The sequence below is a fragment of the Gavia stellata genome, chromosome 2 (assembly GCF_030936135.1).
Source record: "Gavia stellata isolate bGavSte3 chromosome 2, bGavSte3.hap2, whole genome shotgun sequence".
NCBI classification, from domain to species: Eukaryota; Metazoa; Chordata; class Aves; order Gaviiformes; family Gaviidae; genus Gavia; species Gavia stellata.
The window spans coordinates 8,032,918-8,054,088 of NC_082595.1; the positions used below are offsets into that span (position 1 = coordinate 8,032,918).

Below are 21,171 nucleotides of genomic sequence, written 5' to 3' on the forward strand. Positions count from 1 at the left end.
TATCAAATAATAAGTAGCTTGCTTTTGCAGATATGTTCCATAAAGAATTTTAAGTGACTTCAAAATATAGCCTTTTTAATTCAATGTTGTGGGAAATTGAATTGAGTTGAAATATATTATGTTTGGCAGATATATAAACAAATCTACTTAATTCCAACAATACTGAACAGCCCATCCAAAACTGTCATCAAAAGGCAAGGCCAAGCACTTCCCAGTTTAGTGTGGGGATTTTCAGTTCCAGCAAACAAAATAACATCCAAATAATGATCACCTAAAAACAATATCAACAAAACAAATTAGGTGTAACTTCAAACTCTACCATTTCCAGCTCAACTGATTTTTTTTTTTTTTTTTGCATTAAAATCTGTGCCACAAGTTACTGTAATGTACTTTAAGCATGTGCTGCAGGAATTGGTCAAGATACTCTATTTCTAAAGTGTTTCTGATTAAACAAGAGGCTTTAAAATGTTTAAGCAATATGTACAATGGGCATTATTTATCAAGTTAAAACATACATATATCTCCGTCAAAGAAATATTGCTTAAAGTTAGCCCTTATTAAAAAGCAAGAATTTCTTTTATGCCACTAACATTTTATGCCACTAACATTATTAAATGAGGAAGGTACGCAAAGCTAGACATTTGTCATCCAACAGACAAATGACACAGGATTGCTAGTTAGACAGTGTAATAAGTGCCATCTAATTTTCTCTTTCAAATCAATTTATTCTTCAAAGCCTTGGATCATCATCAAGGGACTACATTTTCCCATTGAGAAATTACAGCACTGAAAATCAGGTTTTATAAAATATTCAACTAGTTGCTGACAAACCCTTACAAATAACCACTAGAATGGATTTCATTATAAGAGTGGTGGCAGGATCTTTTCTTATGCAAATAACGGAATGGTTTGACTCTTCTCAGTCACTACTTTGTAGTATTCCTTCAAAATCAGACTCTAACTCATCAGTAACCTTCACCAGAAATGTTTTCCAGCCTTTCTTTTCAGCCTTCCAGTTATCCACAGATTCTTTCCTGCATTTAGTTAAATAGTATCCAGGGATATATTTTGTATTTTTTAATTTGCTTCACAGTGTTTACGTTCCTTCTATACCTAAGAAAATAATTTGAAAGATCACTGATAGTTAATAATAATTTGCATTACATATATCAAGAGTAGCATTTTCAAAGGCAGCTCAGCAGTGGTGACCTTAAGGATTTTCTCAAAGGAAACAATCTACAGCTCAAGAACTTTTCCAAAGGGAGCTCTGAAAGTGATCTTCATAACCAAATGTATTTCCGTAAATATGACACAGTCATTCAGTAAGGAATCTGGAAAGATCGTTATGTCAGCTGTCAGAAGCTGAAATTGTCATTTGCTTTCCTGGAAGACTGAATGGGTACATGTTCTAATGACAGATATTTCATTCTAGTCCTGTGAATGAGAGGTAATGTCTGATATTCCCACTGTTGGATATGACCTACTCCTGCCTTTTAATACGTTTCCTTCTTAACAGTACATTATGACGTTTACTAAAAAAGGCAAAAAATTCAAAAGTAGAAGTTGCAAAAGTGACTTTAAGCCATTTTTGTTACCCAGTTTCAGAGACCACTTGCTTATTAAGCTGTTCTGTGATATTGAATTGGGCAACACTGCTCTTTTTTTGTACTACCTAACCAGGTACCCAAACACCTCAGCTCCAAGGAACTCACAGCTCTGAAGAGCGATGCTGTTGTGGGAATCACCCTATGTGGAGGCAGGGAATTACTCAAGTTGATTTTCACATGAAGATACAGCAGTGTTCTGACGCACAATGGTTGTTCTGAGAGCAGAAAATACATGCTACAGGGTACAGAGAATAGACTTTTCATGAATAGTATAGGATGTACTGTTGTAGGACCAGATCCTTGAGTTTAAATGATTTGGTTTGGTGCAGGACTCAGGACAGGAAGAAAAGTGACAGAGAGCAGCCTTATCTTGGAAACAGATAGTTGATAACTCAAACTAAAGGTCCATTTGGTGCATCTGAATGGATACATCAAGTCATGCCAGCAGTAATAATCATACAGAAGCCATGTCATTGGCCAGGGATTGCTGGAGTGCAACACACTTTGGCAACAACCCTTATTATCCCTGACATGGCTCATGAGGAAACCGGTAGTGTAACAAGCAAACTCTTACAGATCATCTAATAATTCCCCTACAGTAGAGTCAGTTCTGGCTGCCACATTATGTCAGCTCTGCACTGCCTAGGAAAACACATTGCAGTTGCATTGGGGAAGTAAGAATCTGATATTCAAAATACTAATATACAATGAGAAGACCTAGCATGTAACTTCTGTCAAAGCATACATGTTTTAAAACATGTAATAAGGCTGATAGTATGGATGAACATTCATTAGCCAATATCACACTGTGTTAGAAAATATTCTTACATATTTTTTTTCCTAACTAAAGTGAAAAGAAAACAAGCAAATTCCTTTAAAAAATTGTCATGGAGTCACAGAGAGAAAAAGTTTAAAGCTTCATGCATACATTGTACCTATCTGAAATCCAATCACTGCAAGGTCAGGAAAAAAGGACTTAAGGTGAAATTTAAACAAATGTCAGTATAGTCAGGGATGGAAAAGCATGAATAGTGTATCAAACAATTCTGCCACATAATGACATCATCCACTAGACATATGATTGTTGTGAGTATGTTGTTGGTACTACAGGAGATGAAACTAGTTTTCAAACAGAAAAAATCACTTCCCCTCCCCCCCCTTCATTTTTCCCTCTCAGTAATACTATACAAAGATAAATTTGCTGTGGAACCACAAGACACAGTGGTCTCAGAAGAACGTGGAATAAAATGGGTTGGCCGTAGCCATGTAGAAGAGTCACACTCACTTTCTAAGGCACTGAGATTATCAAGCTCTATTAGGTTCTCCTTGTGGACCTCTTCCCACATATCTGGAAATCAGGGCCCTACTTGATAATGTGATTCCACTTGGGCCACGATGTGAGCAACAATGAAAACCACTGAGGCTACTGAACTTTCAGAGGCAGCAGACTATATAAAATAGGATTAATTCCTTGGGCACACAGGGGGGTATCATAGAAAGTTCAAACTTAGTGAAGTCTTATGAGAGGAATTATGCAGTTGAGACATTCATGGAGATTTGATCCTTACAATCTCCTTTATGGTAGAAAGCAAGTCAAAGATCAAGAATTTTTTTCATAGTCTGTTACCTCTGTTATCCCAGATAGGAAATTTCTGCCAGTTCTTGGACAAAGAGCCAAATATATACCTAGTGTAAATTAATGAAACTCTACACTTTGCATTATACTTATGTCATAACATTCTTATACAAACTCTGGCTTAAAATACATACACACACTGGTGTTTATCTGTTATATATGTCATGAATTAAATACTTCTGCAACTTCATGTCATCTCAGTTGAAGGCAATCACTGTCCAACAAAATCTACTGAAGCTGTTGATTGTGCCTTTATCTACACTGGCTGAATTTGAGCCTGTAATTCTCTGTCTCTGGTGACAAAGATGGAAGCGATGTGATTTATATAAGGAACAACTGTTGCCTGCTCTAATGGTTACACAATACAGTGTGAAAATGCCAGTAGTGTTGACTACAGCCCAATTTCTACTGCTCCACCAAACATAGAATTGTGTTGCTGGTGAATTACAAAGGCTATTTTTCCTAGCCTAGGCAAGGCCATGACAATCAGAAATATATGAACTTGATATTTGATTAATGCTGGCAGTACTCTAAGTGATTTCCACTCGACAATGTCTAATTATTTAATTATTTTGTGTTATTAATGGAATGAAACAATTCAAAACAAACAGCTCAAATGACTGTTTTGCAGGAAGCTCATAATCATCAATTCATACATGTAGAAATCTTCCTAAAATTATATCAAGCTGGCCTGTTGAACTTGAAAGGCATATTTTATCCCAATCAATGCATAAAAGTAAAATTATCCATAACTAAGGCATGTTTCTCTGCTGTACAGTTCAGCTGTAATGATCCCCACACACTGCACTTGCACATCAATTATGATAATCATAATCACGGTCGTTAAGCTGAATGTTCATTATTATCAGGATGCTGGTGACAGCAGATTCAATCATCGGGTGCAATGGGCAGGCAGTCACAGTCCCACCCAAGTTTCTGCAGGCAGCGTTGTGCCACATTAAATCTATGATGTGTTCCACATCCCACTCCATTCCAAAAGCTGTAGACGGTAAAGGTCAACTTTATGTTCTGTGCAATATGCTTAGGTTCTCTAAATTAATTCTTTGCAGTACTGGGTATTTTTATGCTCTGTAGATAATAAAATTCTGTTTAGGGCCAAAATGCCTGTGCAAATAATGAAACAGTGATGCAGTTGTACTGTAATTCACCTATAATAAGGCATCAGAGGAAAGAATCTATCAGGAAGGAACATCTTAATTGTCACTTCCTGAAATTTGCAAATAAGAAAACATTAAATGCTGTCATTAAAGTCAGTTTTCTAAAATGCATATGCAAACTAATTCCACTACCGATTAAAGGCTGTAAGCTATCATTTCTGCTTCAGTAAATACGAACATATGTGAGTGTTTTGACAACTGAAAGATTATAGTTAGCGTGTTTGATCCCTTGACTGTCCAGCTACATTGCAACCTATTGTTGTAGATTAAATTCATAGTGACTGGTAAATTTTTTATATTGATACTCCTCACATAAATTCTATCAAAGGCATTCCCAGGTATTTAGATATACAATATTAAACTTAAAATATGCAAGCAGTTCTATTTTTATAGTGATTTACATCTGGGTAAACTAACTAGAGTCAGTTTCACTAGAGGTATAGTATTTCCACTTCTTGTTTATTTTTAATGAAGAATTAGAATACAACAGTTTTTCCCTTAACTCAGAAACTTCTTTGAAATGTAAACGGAATGAGATAAAAATTTTCAGATTATAACCAGATGAAAAGAAGAACTATTAACTTTTCCTCACATAGATACAGTAATTATTATGTTTAGAGGAAATCTATGCTAATACCCTTTCATTTTCCAGAAGAAATATAGCAAGGCAGTATTTTTCATTGTTGTCCATTTTGCTTCTAAAGTAATTATACAATTTACATATTAATCTTTTTGTGACTTGAATTAAAATGCATGCTTATAAACACATGAAAACCTCAGGAAATATAACTAGGACATGCTCATGAACATACACAGGGAAATTTTTTTATATGTAGTTTTAAAAAAAAGCCAGCTAATATCAAATAATACCTCAGAAGCTCAGAGGGGGTCGCTGATCCACTGACCACTGAACTGACTCCTTGGAAGAACTTACACAGTAGTTTGTCTTACCAGCAATGATAAGAGAAACTTCTCTAGTATAATACTGTCAGAAGCTGAATATACATCATGGCAGAGTTATCAGCTATTCAGGTTGTAATAGAAGCTGCATCCACAAAAATATCACCTCATGGGAAACTCAAAGGAGGGTTGTGTTTAGTAGACAGTGTTAAGCAAAAAACTGATCTTGTCTTGGAAATATTTTTATATATGCCCTTTAGCCTTGTGATTCACTAGAAGAGGATAATTTTGCTCATAGCACTGGTATATACAAAGTTTTAATACAGTTTAGAAATAAGAACGTGACAGAGTTCTTTCACATTTAACAGTTGTGAAAGTATGACCTCACACCTGCCTATAGGACCTTTTCCATTAAAATATAGTAAGGAGGTAGAGTTGTGGGTTTTTTTTCTGATAATAATGACCCATTAAAGCAGCAGGTAGGTCATAAATAGCTCTTTTCTCCTCTTATCTCTCAGTTTGGGTAAGCGGCTCCTAATTGAAGCTTCATATTGATTTAGAATTGGGGTTGGAAGGCTGTATGTCATGTTGGGTTAATGTATACAGCTATTCACCTCCAGAGATTTAGGTTGAAATCTATCCAAGATCACAAGTAAAGTGAGTTTAGTTGTTTCAGCTAGTCCCTATGTAATATTATATATGTGTGATATGATATACAATATAAATATCTTTACATTGTTTGATATCATCATCTGAGCCCGATCAAGAACTGCTAAGGACTGGAAAAGGAAGAGTCTTTACAGAACAAGATGAGTACCACCAATAAGACTTTTAGATCTTTTTTATACATCATACTTCTGCTGTGGGACTTCAGCCCGTCATATCCTCCATTCATTGCTTTTGAAAGACAAATTCAGATCTTTTTCTTTTAATGTTGATCTTTGTGCCTTTATTTGCAATGAGATTTAATTAATGTATGTTAAAACACCAAAATTTTACTCTGAGCTCATTTTTAAAGCTTAAAGCTTTGCAAAAGAGTTCTTTTTAAAAAATATTACTTCTCAAACTAAGATTCCTTGAAACTTGTTATATATTTAAAGGTTAATTACTTTCAGGGAAATAAGTAATCATATCTTACAAAATCCCAGAATTGTTTAGGTTGGAAGAGACCTCTTGAGATCATCTAGTCCAACCCCCCTACTCAGCTACAGCAGGTTGCCCAGGATCATGTCCAGTTGGGTTTTGAATACCTCCAAGGATGGAGACTCCACAACCTCTTTGGGCAACTTGTGCCAGTGCTCTGTTGCCCTCACAGTAAAAAAAAAAAAAGTGTTTTCTTGCATTCAGATGCCTGAATTGTTGCCTTTTTTCCAGTCACTGGACACTGAGACTGAGAGGAGTCTGGCTCCCTCTTCTTCATTCCCTCCTGTCAGGTGTTTATACATGTTGATGAGATCTCCCCCAAGCCTTCTTTTCTCCAGACTGAAGAGTTCCGGCTCTCTCAGCCTTTCCTCCTACAAAAGGTGCTATATTCCCTTAACTATCTTTATGGCTCTGTGCTGCATTCTCTACCAAGTCCATTATCTTTCTTGCACTGGGAAATTTTAATGTGATGATAATACCTAATATAAATAGGAGTAATACAAACATTACACAAACTCATGTTAGAACATGTTCTGAGGAAAGTTACCTCTTGTAGCATTACAAAACCAGAAATATATGAGATGCTTCTGACAAAGCATGCAGTTTAATGAGACTATCTTAAAATAAAAACAGCTATTCACTAATTTTTAGACTTTTCCAAAGAATGTAAGCAGTAAAATATTTTGTTGGTTTTAATCAGGTTTTGCCATAATTTTCTGAAGGATTATCTTAATGCGCAAGAGTAAATATGCAATCTCTCTTAAATCAGAAAAGGCAATACAGATAGAACAAAACTCAAAAACTTATATAACCAAAGCTGTACTTAATTAGGCTTTCAAATTCTTATCTTGTAGGTGGGAGAGGTGTTGAATTTCCTCAAATTGAACTTACCAGAAGAAGTTGAGGAAACCTGACATCTCATTACATCAGCTCTAACTATGTGGCTAGAAACATTCCCATTGGATTTCATGATGTCTGGATCAGGTCCAAATTCACTTAATTCTAATACAATAACAATCTAAAAAAGTAAACCATTCTTTAATTTTTGCAGTGACGTACCTTGTCTACTACCCACTTCTTAGGCTGTACTTCTCGGAAGTGTTTAATTCCATAAGCTTCTTGGCCATATTTGCCTGACCTATGAATTGATGGATCATACTTCTCATTTTTATGAGACGATGAAAATGGCAGAAATCTGAAATTCAATAATATTTAAAAATCAGTTATGCTCTACTTTAGATGCTACGGGATTGATGTAAAACATAGATACCAACACTACATGAGGAGGAACTTCTTTACTTTGAGGGTGGCAGAGCACTGGAACAAGATGCCCAGGGAGGTTGTGGAGTCTCCTTCTCTGGAGATGCTCAAAACTCCCCTGGACACATTCCTGTGCAATCTGCTCTAGGTGAACCTGCTCTGGCAGGGGCGCCGGACTAGATGATCTCCAGAGGTCCCTTCCAACCCCTATCATTCTGTGATTCTCTATGATACAGGAGGTGACATGGACACATGTTCCTGCTCTTTTCCACTACCTTCTTAATGGTGCTACTCAGTGTTGTGAGATGATTACTGCAATTTCTCCTATAGCTGCTTTTAAATTAAATTTGGAGGAAAGAGATATAGAGTTTCAACAGGATAAAATTAAGATTTTCTGTACGAAGATATAACATGGTTCACTCACATTACTAGATGATTACTTTGGCTGTATCTGCACTACCAACTGGTGTGATGTGAAGAATGAGCAGGGTTCAATTTGCTGGGATCTGCATGTTGACACCTCAAGTCTTAGCAGGCAGCGCAGTCTGTGCCAGCTGTCAGTGGCAGGCACAGACCATGGATGAGTATAAAGCTCATTTCTGGAGAACTTTGCATCCACTTTACAAGTCATGTAGGACCCCAACACATAACCTCAACCTGATTGTTCCATCCGGATAGAAAAATTTCAAGCATGCCAGCAGTATAAGCATAAACCAAGGCAAATTTGCACCATAAAGAATCCTCCCTGTACCTTAAGCTAGGTATGCATCCTTTGATATCTGTTAATCAATGCTAAATAAACTGTACTCTCATTTAGCAGAACAGAAACTTATACAAATAGTACTGTTGACTTTCACATATTGGCAGACCACAAAGCAAAGAAATTATTTCTTCTGAATTCACAAATTGTGTACTTTAAACCTGAGTTATAATTATATCCTAATTAGCAGTCTTCTAGAGTCTGGTTCTTTCACCTTTGGTCATACTAATGGTGGAGTCGAGTCCCTGCTTACATAGTGCACCCGAACAGTGAAGCTCCAGCTACCTGCTTTGGGCATGGAAGAGGTTTTCAGATGGATGTCCCTAACTCTCATGGACAACTACAGGTTTTCTAGGTAGGTTCCACAACAAACTGTACGGAGGAAGGTGAAAAACATCTTATATATAACGGATCTACAAGAGACCCTACAAAGGTGCCTTAGTTCCATCTATTTCAGTTTGCAAGAAAGTTATGTGAGCAAACAAGTACATTTTAATATAAAAGTAAAACCTTGTGAATTAAGCTTATCATTGCTGTTATTCTGGAAAAGCAACATGCATTCTTTAATCTACAAGTGCAGGAAAAGTTATTGTGGACTAAAATTAGAAATATATGCTTCAGAAGTTTAAAACATCACTTCAACTGCCATGACAACAGGTGTAGTTAATTAAAACCTTTTCCTAGCTCAAAGCTTTTCAGAATCCAGAGTCCCTATAAGAGTTAGATTTGATAATAAGAGTTAAGAGTTAGTTTTGATAAACATGGGGATTAAAATACCTTTCTTTGTCTCTCAGACTCAGAAGATTATTTATTTGGACTAAGTGATCCATCAGCAACTGTTTGAGTGTTTGTTTTCTTAAATTACATTTCTTTCTTTCCACTTCATAAAAAGAAACTATTTTAGAATCTTGCCAGCTATATCAATTTATTCTATCAAATACCACAAACAAATGTCATGTAAAGTTAGTGAAAGAAAAACACTGAGTTAGCAGACTTTTAAATTATACAAAGCTATAGTAGCATGTGTATACTCATGGGAAAGGACACTTTCACATAAGACAGATTATGGTACTTGTAATGCTAATTTGCACATGGGATGGACATCACACACACACAAAAATTAATGTGGCCCCAGTGTCCCAGAGAATACATCGAAGGTGCTGTGAGCCGGCTGCTCCACTTGCAGTTTTTATCACTTCTGAATTGCATTTTAATAGTACATTTTTCTTTTTTTCAGACATGAAAGAAAATTGGCTTTCTCAGGGGACTGGATAGCTGAGAAGACAAGGCTAGCAGTTTAGGGATTTGCCCATATATGCATAGAATTTATTTGAGCCATAGAATTCATAATTTAATATGAGTACTACATCTGTAAAATTTATACACAAATGGCAAAAGAAACTCTTGAGGAAAGTAGACGATAAAGTAAATGATTATAGTTTTCCCTATAAAATTTCCTACATAGAGGTTTTGATTTTACTGTGGATCAGTTAATCTTTGTCTTTTTGGCAAACGAATACTCAGAGTAATCTATGTTCTACCATTATTACAAACAAAAAATACATATATTGTAACTCTCTAAGACACAACTAACAGTATGTTCTACCCGTAGTTTAGCACAAACGTGACCTTCTGCATTCTGCTGCGTATCTTCTCTAAGAACATTAACTGGCGTATGTGCCATACAGCCTGGAATGCGTGTCTATGGCTGAGTAAAAAAAATTAAAGCAACTATGAATTTTTGAGGAAGAACATTGAACAATAAAAAATTATTAAAATTGAAATGAAAGAACATTAAAAGTATAATAGGGTATAATGGTATAACGTAGTCTAAAGTAGAAACTCTTTCTTCTCTCTGTAGTTCTACTGTCAGAGCTAGGTGGGCACATCCGTTAGCGATAATGATTAACTACAAGAAAGGATCATATGCTTTCAAATTCAATGTCTGTTTAAAGCAAGCAAGAATTTTTATTACTCTATGTGAATAAGTAATTAAAAAGAACATTAAAACAATTCTTTGTGGTAAGTAGGGTAACGAAATTATTGGGAGTCATACAAAAGTCATTATACCCCCACAACCAAAAATCATAGTAAAAAGCAATAGCACACCACAACGCTTCAGTAATGGTATTGTTCTGTAGCTCTATATATACACCTGACACAGCTTTTCCCCAAATTAATGACAGCATGTACTCTGAATGTGACAGAAGAGACTGATGGAAGGAGAGGAAAATTAAATCCAGGCAATGGTATGATGTCATTATCAACTGCACAAGTTTAGAACTCAGTAGGTTTTTTTCCACAAAAAGCTCACTCACATGATTCTTACATCTGGGTTTCAGCTTTTCCTTGTGATTTAAGTGTAAATTCAGAAATTCTTAAAGGTTTTCAGTAAATATGACAGACAAAAGTAGAAGGATCAAAGAAGAATTGAATTCCATGTTGATGTTGTATCATGCCATAAAACATAGTTAGTATAAGCTAAGCATTTCCAAAAGTTGGTTTAATAGGAGGTGAACTTTCCCTAAAGAAATAAATTTTAAAATTACATTTTTTTTTTCATTTCACCCACCACAAAAGCTTGAATGAGAGATATTCCAAAGAACACATTGAAGATAGGGGAAAAGAGTTGGAACCAAAAATCGGAAACTATCTCAGGTTCTACAAATAGCAGTATTACACATACACAACCTGAGGGAGGACCAGGACCAAAGCTGGCAGTGTCACTGGTAATGAAGGCCAGCTGCACTGTTGCCAGGACCACACTATGCTGAACCTAATTAGCATAAAAAGGCCTAGAAGCCTCAACTTAGTAGCCAATCCTGGACCTAACAGCTGCTAGTGGCATGTATTTAAATTTTGAGAGATACCCTAGATATTTGTTGTTAATACAAATTAAAAATCGCTTTCTCTCTCCCTTCACTCATCCTATCCTGCACCTCCCTCCTACTATTAATTTTGTCTTTTTAATCCTTCTTTTCCCCACATTTTTCACCCCCTCATGATCTTTCTACCTGCATCTCCTCACCTACCATTTCTTCCCTCCATTCTGTCTCTTTTATTGTAATATCTCTCACTATTGTGACAGGAGATGGAAGAAGCCTTTTAGACGCTGAAGGCTTTCCAGTTGGCTTGACCAAGATGATAGAAGCAGCAGCAGGTACTGGGCTCTGGTGTCTATGGCAATGGAAGAGGAGAGAGCAGCAGAACAAACAGGGAGGAGCATTTGTCAGCTCCATCATTTACAGCTGGGCGTCAGCATCCCAATGCTATATGGTACCTACCAACAGGACACAGTTCAGAGGCACTCACTTTTTCTTGAATTTAAACAGCAACAAAAAACCAGAGTGGTCCTTCAGCATGTTCTCTGGATCTGCCTAAGAGGCAAAATCCCAACAGTCTAGCAGTGTAAGCATGCAATTCTGATACCAGAAACTTTACCCAGGCTTCTGAGAAAGAACTGACAGTAGATCTACTGCCAGGCTGCCATACATGCTGCACTACCAGGGCACCATAAGAAATCCTAAAACCAGACAACTAAAAGGAATTTTCTGCTTACATGTTTTTTCAAAATTTCATAGTATTTGTATGTACTGTACATTTTTGTAATCTAGTAGTAAAAATACTACCAAAATCTTAACTCTAGATGTGTGATAGTGTTGTTAAATTTTTATCTAAAGTGGTTTATGCAATAGCAATTAAATTCCTTGTTGTCTTGATCTAATTCAAATCAAACAATTTTATCTCACTTTGAAGACCATGAACTAGTAGCTCCAAACAAAATATGCTTCTCTGTTGGGAAGCTGTGAATCATTAATCTTTGATTTCGTGTTTTATTTAAAGAAAAAAAAAATCTAAGCTTTCAAATTCGGGTTATTCCCAAAGTAATTTCTTTATCAGATGCAAAAGTGCCTATCGTTTCCCTTGGGGAACAAAGGAAGAAGCACAATTGTTTTCCATAGCAAAACAACTGCAGCAAGGCAGCCATTATTTAGTTCATAATAAGCGCATATTAAAATCAAAGTTTTATTTACCAAAATAAAGACAGACTGTTTTACTTAACACATCTAGTCAGATCACCTTTAGTGCAGTACTTTTTCCATAAGAAAGTTATTTTGGGTACATTATTACAGATATTGTCTACAGTAATATACTAAATACATACTTTTTCAATCAACTAGCAATAGATTTTATCCAGGTAAATCTAAGAATCCTCTGGCCATTTTTGCTTAACCCCTGTCTGCGATAATGTAAGGTGGCAAAGAAAAGCATAGTCTAGTTCTTGTAGGAAGTAAAAGAGATCTCTTCTGCAGCAAAATCCGGAACTTCTTAATTATACACAGACTTATTATCTGCATCCCCAGTGTTATGAAGTACCAGAACTTCATTAGAAAAATTAAGATGGAAAAATGAAGGCGCTACTTTGTAAATTTCCAGTGGAAATTAGCTGGAAGAAGCAGAGGAATACTGGATCAAAAGAGGGTAATCATGCTTAACTGTGCCCTAGAGCACCCGCATGTATAATACGATTTGCACAGTAACTACCTCTCCTATTACTGCTTGTTTGGAGTATTCTGTGTTAATGGGGTTAGCTAATTTAGTATTTTAACTTAAAAAGACTCTGCTGATTAATAAATGTTGCACACTGTGCTAGTAATTAAAATAAATGGAAGAGTTACAAATAGAAGTTGAATTGTTAAGAAAACATTATCTGAAAATATATGATAATCCCTGTTTATCATAATACAATAACAGTCCGGAAAATATGCAAATTGCTGAAGTTGCAAAGCATTTGAAAAACTAAGTATAATTCGAAAAAAGTTTTCAGATGTGCTATATTTGTACGACATAAAATGTAGTAGCCATTTTCACTGTAGCTAAATCAGAAATACAGTAAAAGATCTTATAAATGTAGAAATCAAAAGATTCTTTTAAAATCTTTAATTTTAAAGTGACTTTCTTTTTAAATTTTATTACCGTTAATAGCAGGCAGCTCATAACACTGATGCTCTCCAAGTACAGAGTTTATTTAGATCATTAATTTTCTTGTAAATGTACCTTTCATGCACAGCTTTGTGTAGCACAGAAGCACCTAAGCTGGTTCAAAAGGAAAGCATTATCTTACTGAGAAAAAGCTGCAGTGTTTGCACAGCATGTGAGAGGCAGGGTATGCAAACATTGCATTCTGCTGCACACAAGTGAACCTGTGTGTTCAGGACTAGCTTGGCTATCTCCAGTACAGCACTGATCATGGACATAGCCAGAAGCTGAGATAACTAGCCTGATGTCACACCAGAAGACTACAATAGATCAGGAAACCTCAGCCTTACACTATTGCTGGTTTATCCCTATTCTATCACCACATTGCAACTCATTCTGATGTATGCCGACTTCATAAAGATGTTTAACAGTATACTTTGAAGCATGAGGCATATTACGCGAGACAGATTTCAGTAAAGTTAATGAAAATAATTTACATTTTTGTTCTCTGGAAAATTAGGCCAGCATGCAGCTGCATAAAAACTGAGTACAGAACTTTTCATGCTTAGTGATCTAAATCTGCTGGATCCAGCAGTTGGTGTCTCAAACTAGAAACTAGTTTATTAAGCAGCTGTCCTGAAGGAGTCCAGTTGTCATCCCTACACAAGTGGATGGGGAAATCTTTTCATTTGTATGAAAAATAGCACAATAAGGCAGTAACAGCTTCAATTACATGAGAAAAAGGAATCATTCTTATTAGGCTAGATTACCTAGTTGCTCTTTCACTACAAAAGAGAAAATTCCAGCACTTGCTTCAAGTAAGCACAACATTCTCTCTTGCTTCCATTTGTACTGCTTCCACCTGCCTCAAACTCTCCCACAGCTTTTTCAATTATTTCTGCATTTTATCAGAAGCAAAAACTTTCTCAGAGCTTGAAACACTTAGAGAAGACACATTACCACTTTAAAGAACCCTGACAATCAGAGGTGAGTGGGCATTCTGTATGTTGTTGGAAATTGCAGGTATATACTGACAGTTTTACCATATTAAGAGATACCACACAATACTCACTCTGGAAATACACAGATCAAGGATTCAGTTTGTCATTTTATGCAAACACAAGCTTTCTCAACAAATGCCACACACTTCTACCTTTCATTCTCTCCTTATTTTCTAAAATAGAAGAATAATCAGCATAGGAAGCCCTACAAGGAAGAAATACAGTCCCAAAGTACACAATTACAAAGGAAGAGACAGAAATTTGTCAATTCATAATAGACTCTACTGAGAAAAAACTACTGTAGAATCTGAGTAACCCTTTGCTGACTCCTCCCTGGAGACTGGCATCCCACACAGCAGCTGCAGCATTACTAGTGAGCTTTAGTCCTGATGACAACCTGCAACTCTGTCATCACCTTTTCAAGGTTACAGATGTGACCCTTGCATGGTTGGTTGAATATGAAGCACAAACAGAATGATCACAGCCTAAATGCACTATGCATTTAGCGTGCATGAAGCTGAGAATCATTGGTGTCAGGACATTGCTTCTGTGCATTAAGGATGGCACTAAATGCTTCCTTACCCATAAGGTAAACAAAGATCCCTGATCAATTAATATCTGTCAAAGTTGGAGACTCCAAATTTAAACTGTGCAAGACCAAAGCTTCACAATTCACTCACTAAAGAGAGTCAGTGAAATGTTTACTACAAGATCTGACCTTCTGAAACTGTTGACACAGTGATGTCTGGGGTAAACCTCATCAAATAAAGAGTGGGCAATAGTCATGCCTATAAACGAAAGATATCATCCATCCTCACTTGGAACGCATCAGTCAAAACATTCAGTGGAAATAAAACTTTAAATGAGAGGTAGAACATTAATTATTACCTAGTGTTTTTCTTTTAAATTTCACTGGCAGAAGCCAAAAATAAGAACAAATAAAAAAGGCCCAGATTTAAGCTGAGATGTGAAAGTTAAGCTGCTTCCTCATCACCCCGATAAATGAAAGAATACAGAGAGGATTAGAAAACTGTAGGACATTTTTACTTGTCACTTAACTCAGTTATGGTTTTTGTATGAAAGGAATAAAAAGTACTATATCTCATTTTTGGTACCAAATACAAAAAATAACATTGCCTAAAAGTGCAAAAGTAGCCGAATTAAGAGGGTTTTGGGGGTTTTTCAGAACTGTTTTTAAGTAGAATTGCCATTTAAAGTCACTGTTAATATTAAATCAGGGAAAATGTGAGGAAAACAATCCAACAATCAAAACATAAAAGCCAAACCATGCAAATGAAATTGATTCTGGCATTCTTAAGTCCCAGTCCATGAATTCCACATGGCAACATGGAGCTGATAGAAAAGCTTGAAACAGATCAAAGATAGCAAAGCATCATGTCCCAGTGAATCAGTGGATCAAAGACTGCTCATGAAGAAAAGTGATTCCTTTCTGTCCTGAATTCTGGTATTAAAGTGTCAAAGAACTGCCAAGAGCAGTGAATTCAAGGGAAAAGTTGACAAAACATCAATTTTTTTCTGGTTAACTATAAAACCAGAGCAGGTGACTTAACAGGCTTTTATCATGATTGGACAAAAGAGTTCCATCATGATAAGAAAAGAATTGGAAATTTTTTGACAATAGCCTTAGATCTTTTGGGACAGAAGCCTTAAATCTTTTGGGATGGATTATGTCTCTATTTGGGATTCTATGGAAGAGAACTGGCCTGTCTGACACTATTACAGATGCTATGGCTTAGGAAACCAAACTGCTTCAAAGATGATTACAGTTTCTACATCATGTTCTAACATGTGCAACATATGCTCCCTTCCCTTCCAAGTGAGCTTTGGTAGTCTACTGGGAGAGAAAGCAAGTCTCATTGGCATGCAACACCATTTTTTCCTTCCATAGTCTGTAAGCTCCCTGAATACGAAGACTGAAACAGTATTTTTATCTTGGCAAGGTGCATGTGGCAAAACAGAATTTGCATTTGTTTTTTTATTTCCCATTAAATCCATCTGTTGCAATACATATTATTATTACAAGTTCTTCTGTAGATTCATAGATATGGATGGCACATGTCACACAATTACAAGATAGGGTCTCTGCCCTGAACAGTTTATAATCTAAGGACACAGAATTTAGAAGCATGTACATAGAATGTTTGCTAGTAAGCTGTCAGGTTTGACATTTCATTTTGTCAGGCATGAAAGGTTTCTGAAATCAACGGAATAAAGAAAACACTCTCATAACAATATAAGAAAAAACAAAGAACTTACTCATTGTCATGTATACGGTTTCTCCATTCCTCCCTTTTCATTTCCTCTCTGGCCTTCTCTAGTGGTGAATTGATCGATGCTGCCACTCGCAAGGTTGGTTCCAAAGGCTTGTAGCGCTGCCGCAATACTTCAGCAGTATCACGGAAAGGCCCCTGAAAGGTATAGGATAATGTAAGTGTTTTATTGTGGGGTTACAGTTCTTTTCTTTCCTTCTTTTATTCATGACACATCACTGATGAAAGAAGACACAGAATGTCTGGGAAGTGTAGCAAGACTTTTCTTCCAAAATAATTAAAGCAGTTCATTTTGATAGAGAGTTACAGATAACACAAAGGTTGATAACATGCTCTAAAGCTCCAAAGAGAGAATGAGAAATGTGCACTCCAGATTTATTTAAGTACTAATAAATATTTATTATTTTAAAACAATACATTGTTAGAACTGATTAGGAAAACTTATTTTTTCCTTAGGAAAAAAATATTAGTGAAATAAAATCTGATACACAAGTATTAACTGTATCTAGATTCTACTTAAGCAGAAAGCTTAAGTCTTTTTCTTTTCATAGGATAAATAATGTTTTACCTTAAAGAACATGCTCGTTTCAATTTAAGTATAAAGCGACCTGGAAGGGAACTTAATATATGACTTAAGATATAATTCTTCTAATACAATTCAAACTAATGACTTCAATAATACAGGTGTATAGCCCATTTTTGAAAAATCTAATTCCACGTTAATTTCATTATTATTAAAAAAAAAAGAAAGCTCATAATTCTTTCACAAGTCTCTCTGTATATGTACACATATACATCTTTTTTCCGGAGTAGATTGTTTAATAACTGATCGTATCAGCATCTACCATTTAACAACATGGATAAATAGCAGCAGGAATTCCTTTCCTGCACCGTCGAAGTGACATATCCTATGTCTTGCTTATAGTACTAACCAGTAAGAACTTACCTGGAGTATAATTAATGCTATATTACACTCAGGACAGTTTAGTGGCAACTCTGGATTTAGAAGTGTTGCTAATTAATTTTTATTTTATTTTCATCATTGTTGATCCTGCAATGAACTAGTGAAACCTGCTGAAATTACAAACAGACAAAGAATCCTAATCACAGCCTTTATTCTTAAAGATATCCTTCTTTAAATAGGTTATCACTAACAAGTCACAGCTGGAGTTACTGCAAGCACTGAGTGAAGACTGTGGGGCTAATAAAAAGAAATGATTCACGCCTCATTTATGTTCACTTATGTTTTACATTAATAGAAACCAATAATAGGAACCAGTTACCATAAAAGTCATGGACCGTAAATAACACAAATGGCAAATAAGTATCATCTAGTACTTTTCACAGCTGGACAGGAGGATTGCTATATTTGAAAGTAGTTAATGGATTTTTATCAGAACTTTACTTCTTAAAGGTACAGCACCATGATTTGGAGATCTTCTTAAAGGTCCTAGTAAGCAAGTAAGCACAGTATTTACACTTCTTGCAGATACTTTCTTGCTTCTAGTTTCTAAGTCTTGTAAAAAAATACATTCATTTCATATGACCACTATAAGTCTTTAAAAACAGAAAAGTGTTACCGTCTGTGAGAGAATAATCAATACTAGAGCAGGTCATTAAAACTAGTAGGCAATGTTCTAGTAATATATAATCTGATGATCGAGTTATAAAAAAAGTTTAAAATTTATAATAAAAAATGAATACTCTGTATTGCAAGACGTTTGCATGAAGTGGATATATGCAGCAAAGAAGAAAGAGATGTACTATTGTCAACTAATATCAAGATAAATATGTTTGCTTTTAGAAAAGAGTCTTTCAGAACATTGTATTTCTTCTTCATTGTAAAATATTGACTCATATTCCATCAGGGTAAGGGCCAAATCAGATATCCAAGCAAGGATTTTTTTCCATCTTTAATTTCTAAGACCTTCTAACTCTTTCTCAATCCATAGTTCAAATGAAATTAATAGAGTCCAACTACTAATGGAAGGAGGGGGGAAGGAGTGTAACTAGGCAAAGGTCTCTCAAACAAGGCTGTGTCATCAACTGATGAAAGTGGGGTATATAGGTTAGAATACTAAGATAATTCTAAACATTCCCTGCAGATGTTTCCATTCCTCTCAATCATGTATTTGAAGAAGCATACCTAGCAACAGGCACCTAAGGAATATATCGAAGATGACAAGACCTCTAAAAAAGCCATTTACCTATGTCCATTTTACAAGATTAACTTTAAGGTTTGTGGAATCTGTGGTAGAATGGTGCTTACAAATGTTTTCAAATTGGCAGTGCCTGCAGGCATTTCAGGCATCCTGCTTCAAAACGGAAATCTTCCTGGGGAGGCCAGGCTAGGAAAGGAAGGGAGTGAGTCAGCCAACAGTTTTCACCCTGAAAGCAACTCACACAACTCTATGTTCTATGTTTGGAACTTGAACGCAGTAGGATAAATCTTGCTACTGATTGGTCTGCCAAATAAAGGTTAGCAGATCAGCCTTCTTACTACTTTACTGTAAAAACAGAAACCCATGATAAAAATTATGATATACATGAAATCATATGTTATTCACTGCCCCCAGTCCAGGGAAGCTAACAGCATGCAAAAAATCCCCTAAAAATGGCAATGTGCTTTCTGTTATTAATGCCTTTTAATGAACAGATGACTAATTTTAGCATTATCTGTGTTTCCATCAAACTGTATTTCTAGTTACCTCAGTAATAAAAATGATAGATCTAACTGATGCATAAGGATCATTACAACTTTTCTTTTAAATACACTATCTGTCTTACACACACAGAGCTTACCTATAAAATGCTAAATACCCATTTCCCAAAAAGAAAGCTGATAGATAGCTAATTTCTGTTCTTTTAAACATATATAATTGACATTCTCATATAAAATATCCAACCCTACGGGCAATACAAATTTTAGATACCTGAAAAAACAGTGAAGTAACATGTGACTCACAGTGGGCCTGATGATAGATATTAGAAAAGGAAGCTTGCTGCCAAAAAGTGTTACCACAAAGAACTAGGACACAAGTATATCTAGTAATTAAATTCCTTATTGTCACACCAGACAACTTTCAGGATGATGCGTTCTGATGGGTTTTCATTTCCAGCTGTTTCATCAGCTCAAACCAGTGTCCTTTTCTTAGACATACAACCCTAAATTGTCAAAGTGTTGTGCAGGGATTTAGCCGTGTGACTCCCATTAACATCAATAAGAGTCGCGCAGCTAAATCCACGCGCTGTGCTTTGAAAATTTACCCCACAGTGTACATCCCAGGGTGCTGAAAGGATTAAAGTATTATATAGTAAATTCCCTCTTTGAGGTGCAGAAAATAAACAGAACTCTTCTGGTTTGTTCTAAAACGCTATCTGTGCATGACTGCTGTGCGTGCGTCTGAACTTAGAAAGGTCTATAAAATATTAGAAATCCAAACAGATGCTTGTAAGATACTTTGTATACAGTAAAACAGTTTAGCAAGAGCAACTTGACAATGGAAAACCTCTGAGTTCCCTCTTTATTTAAAAGCATGACTCCTATACCATGTCCATTACGCAAAATCTTTCCCTCTATCCTGAGAGACAGTTCATTCAGTCGCATCCCACTGAAGGACCATCATAGTCCCTTTGGTCTCAGAAGGTAAAGCTATAATGTCATATTTACCTCAACTCCAAACTCCGTGATGACCCAAACTGTTTGTCGGCTCACACTTTATCTTGATTCTAATGTGAGTCAATGAGTTCATTCAATGAGGAAGCTCAAGCAGTCAAGGCAGGGAGAACATAAGGAGGGAAGGATGAAGGTGGAGAATTGCCCTGAAGTTGATCCTCACTGTTATAAGCAGTGTGGATCTCTGTGTGGCTCAATTCTACTTCTCCAGAGGTATTCTGGCAGGCCTGCATCTTTTGCTCGTGCTCTAATCCAATTGCCTTTGCCTTCATGTCCCACCACCTATACCGACTCGTCCTGCTACAGACAAGTCAGTCATGACATAAAGATGAGAAAAGCCTCTTCTGTATGGGTTAGCCAGTACGCCCACAGCTGTCCCCACTGAAGTACAACGTGGATGCAATCAATAAACCACAGGTAAATTATGGCAGATGGCATGCGTACACATAGTTTGAACCCAGCAGTAGTTCAAACTTAAGGCTGAGTTCAGATCACCTCTACCAAGGGCTGTAATAATATAGAGAAAATAACCACGCTGATTCAGAGGAGTGAAATATCAATAAAGACATATTATACACTGCTTATTGCTCATGATCATTGTTTAATTTCTGTAGCTAAGTGATAGCTTCAGTGAAAGTTACTGAGAAGGACTCATTAAGAAACATTGTCTTTCTAAGCAAAATACAGAAGAGAAAATTTAAATATAAGACAGAGTACAAAAAAAAAAGTGTAAGAGGTT

At 36.1% G+C, this 21,171-nt stretch overlaps 1 protein-coding gene across 1 annotated transcript in view; it reads right to left on the reverse strand.

The window, feature by feature from the left end:
- Positions 1-21,171, reverse strand: part of SPATA17 (spermatogenesis associated 17) — a 95,164-nt gene that overhangs the window by 12,897 nt on the left and 61,096 nt on the right. Inside the window, exons 8-9 of the mRNA XM_059835782.1 lie at positions 16,743-16,894; positions 7,524-7,659 (exon numbers count right to left, since the gene is read on the reverse strand). Of these exons, the coding sequence (XP_059691765.1) occupies positions 7,524-7,659; positions 16,743-16,894 (288 nt within the window). The remainder of the gene's footprint in view (positions 1-7,523; positions 7,660-16,742; positions 16,895-21,171) is intronic.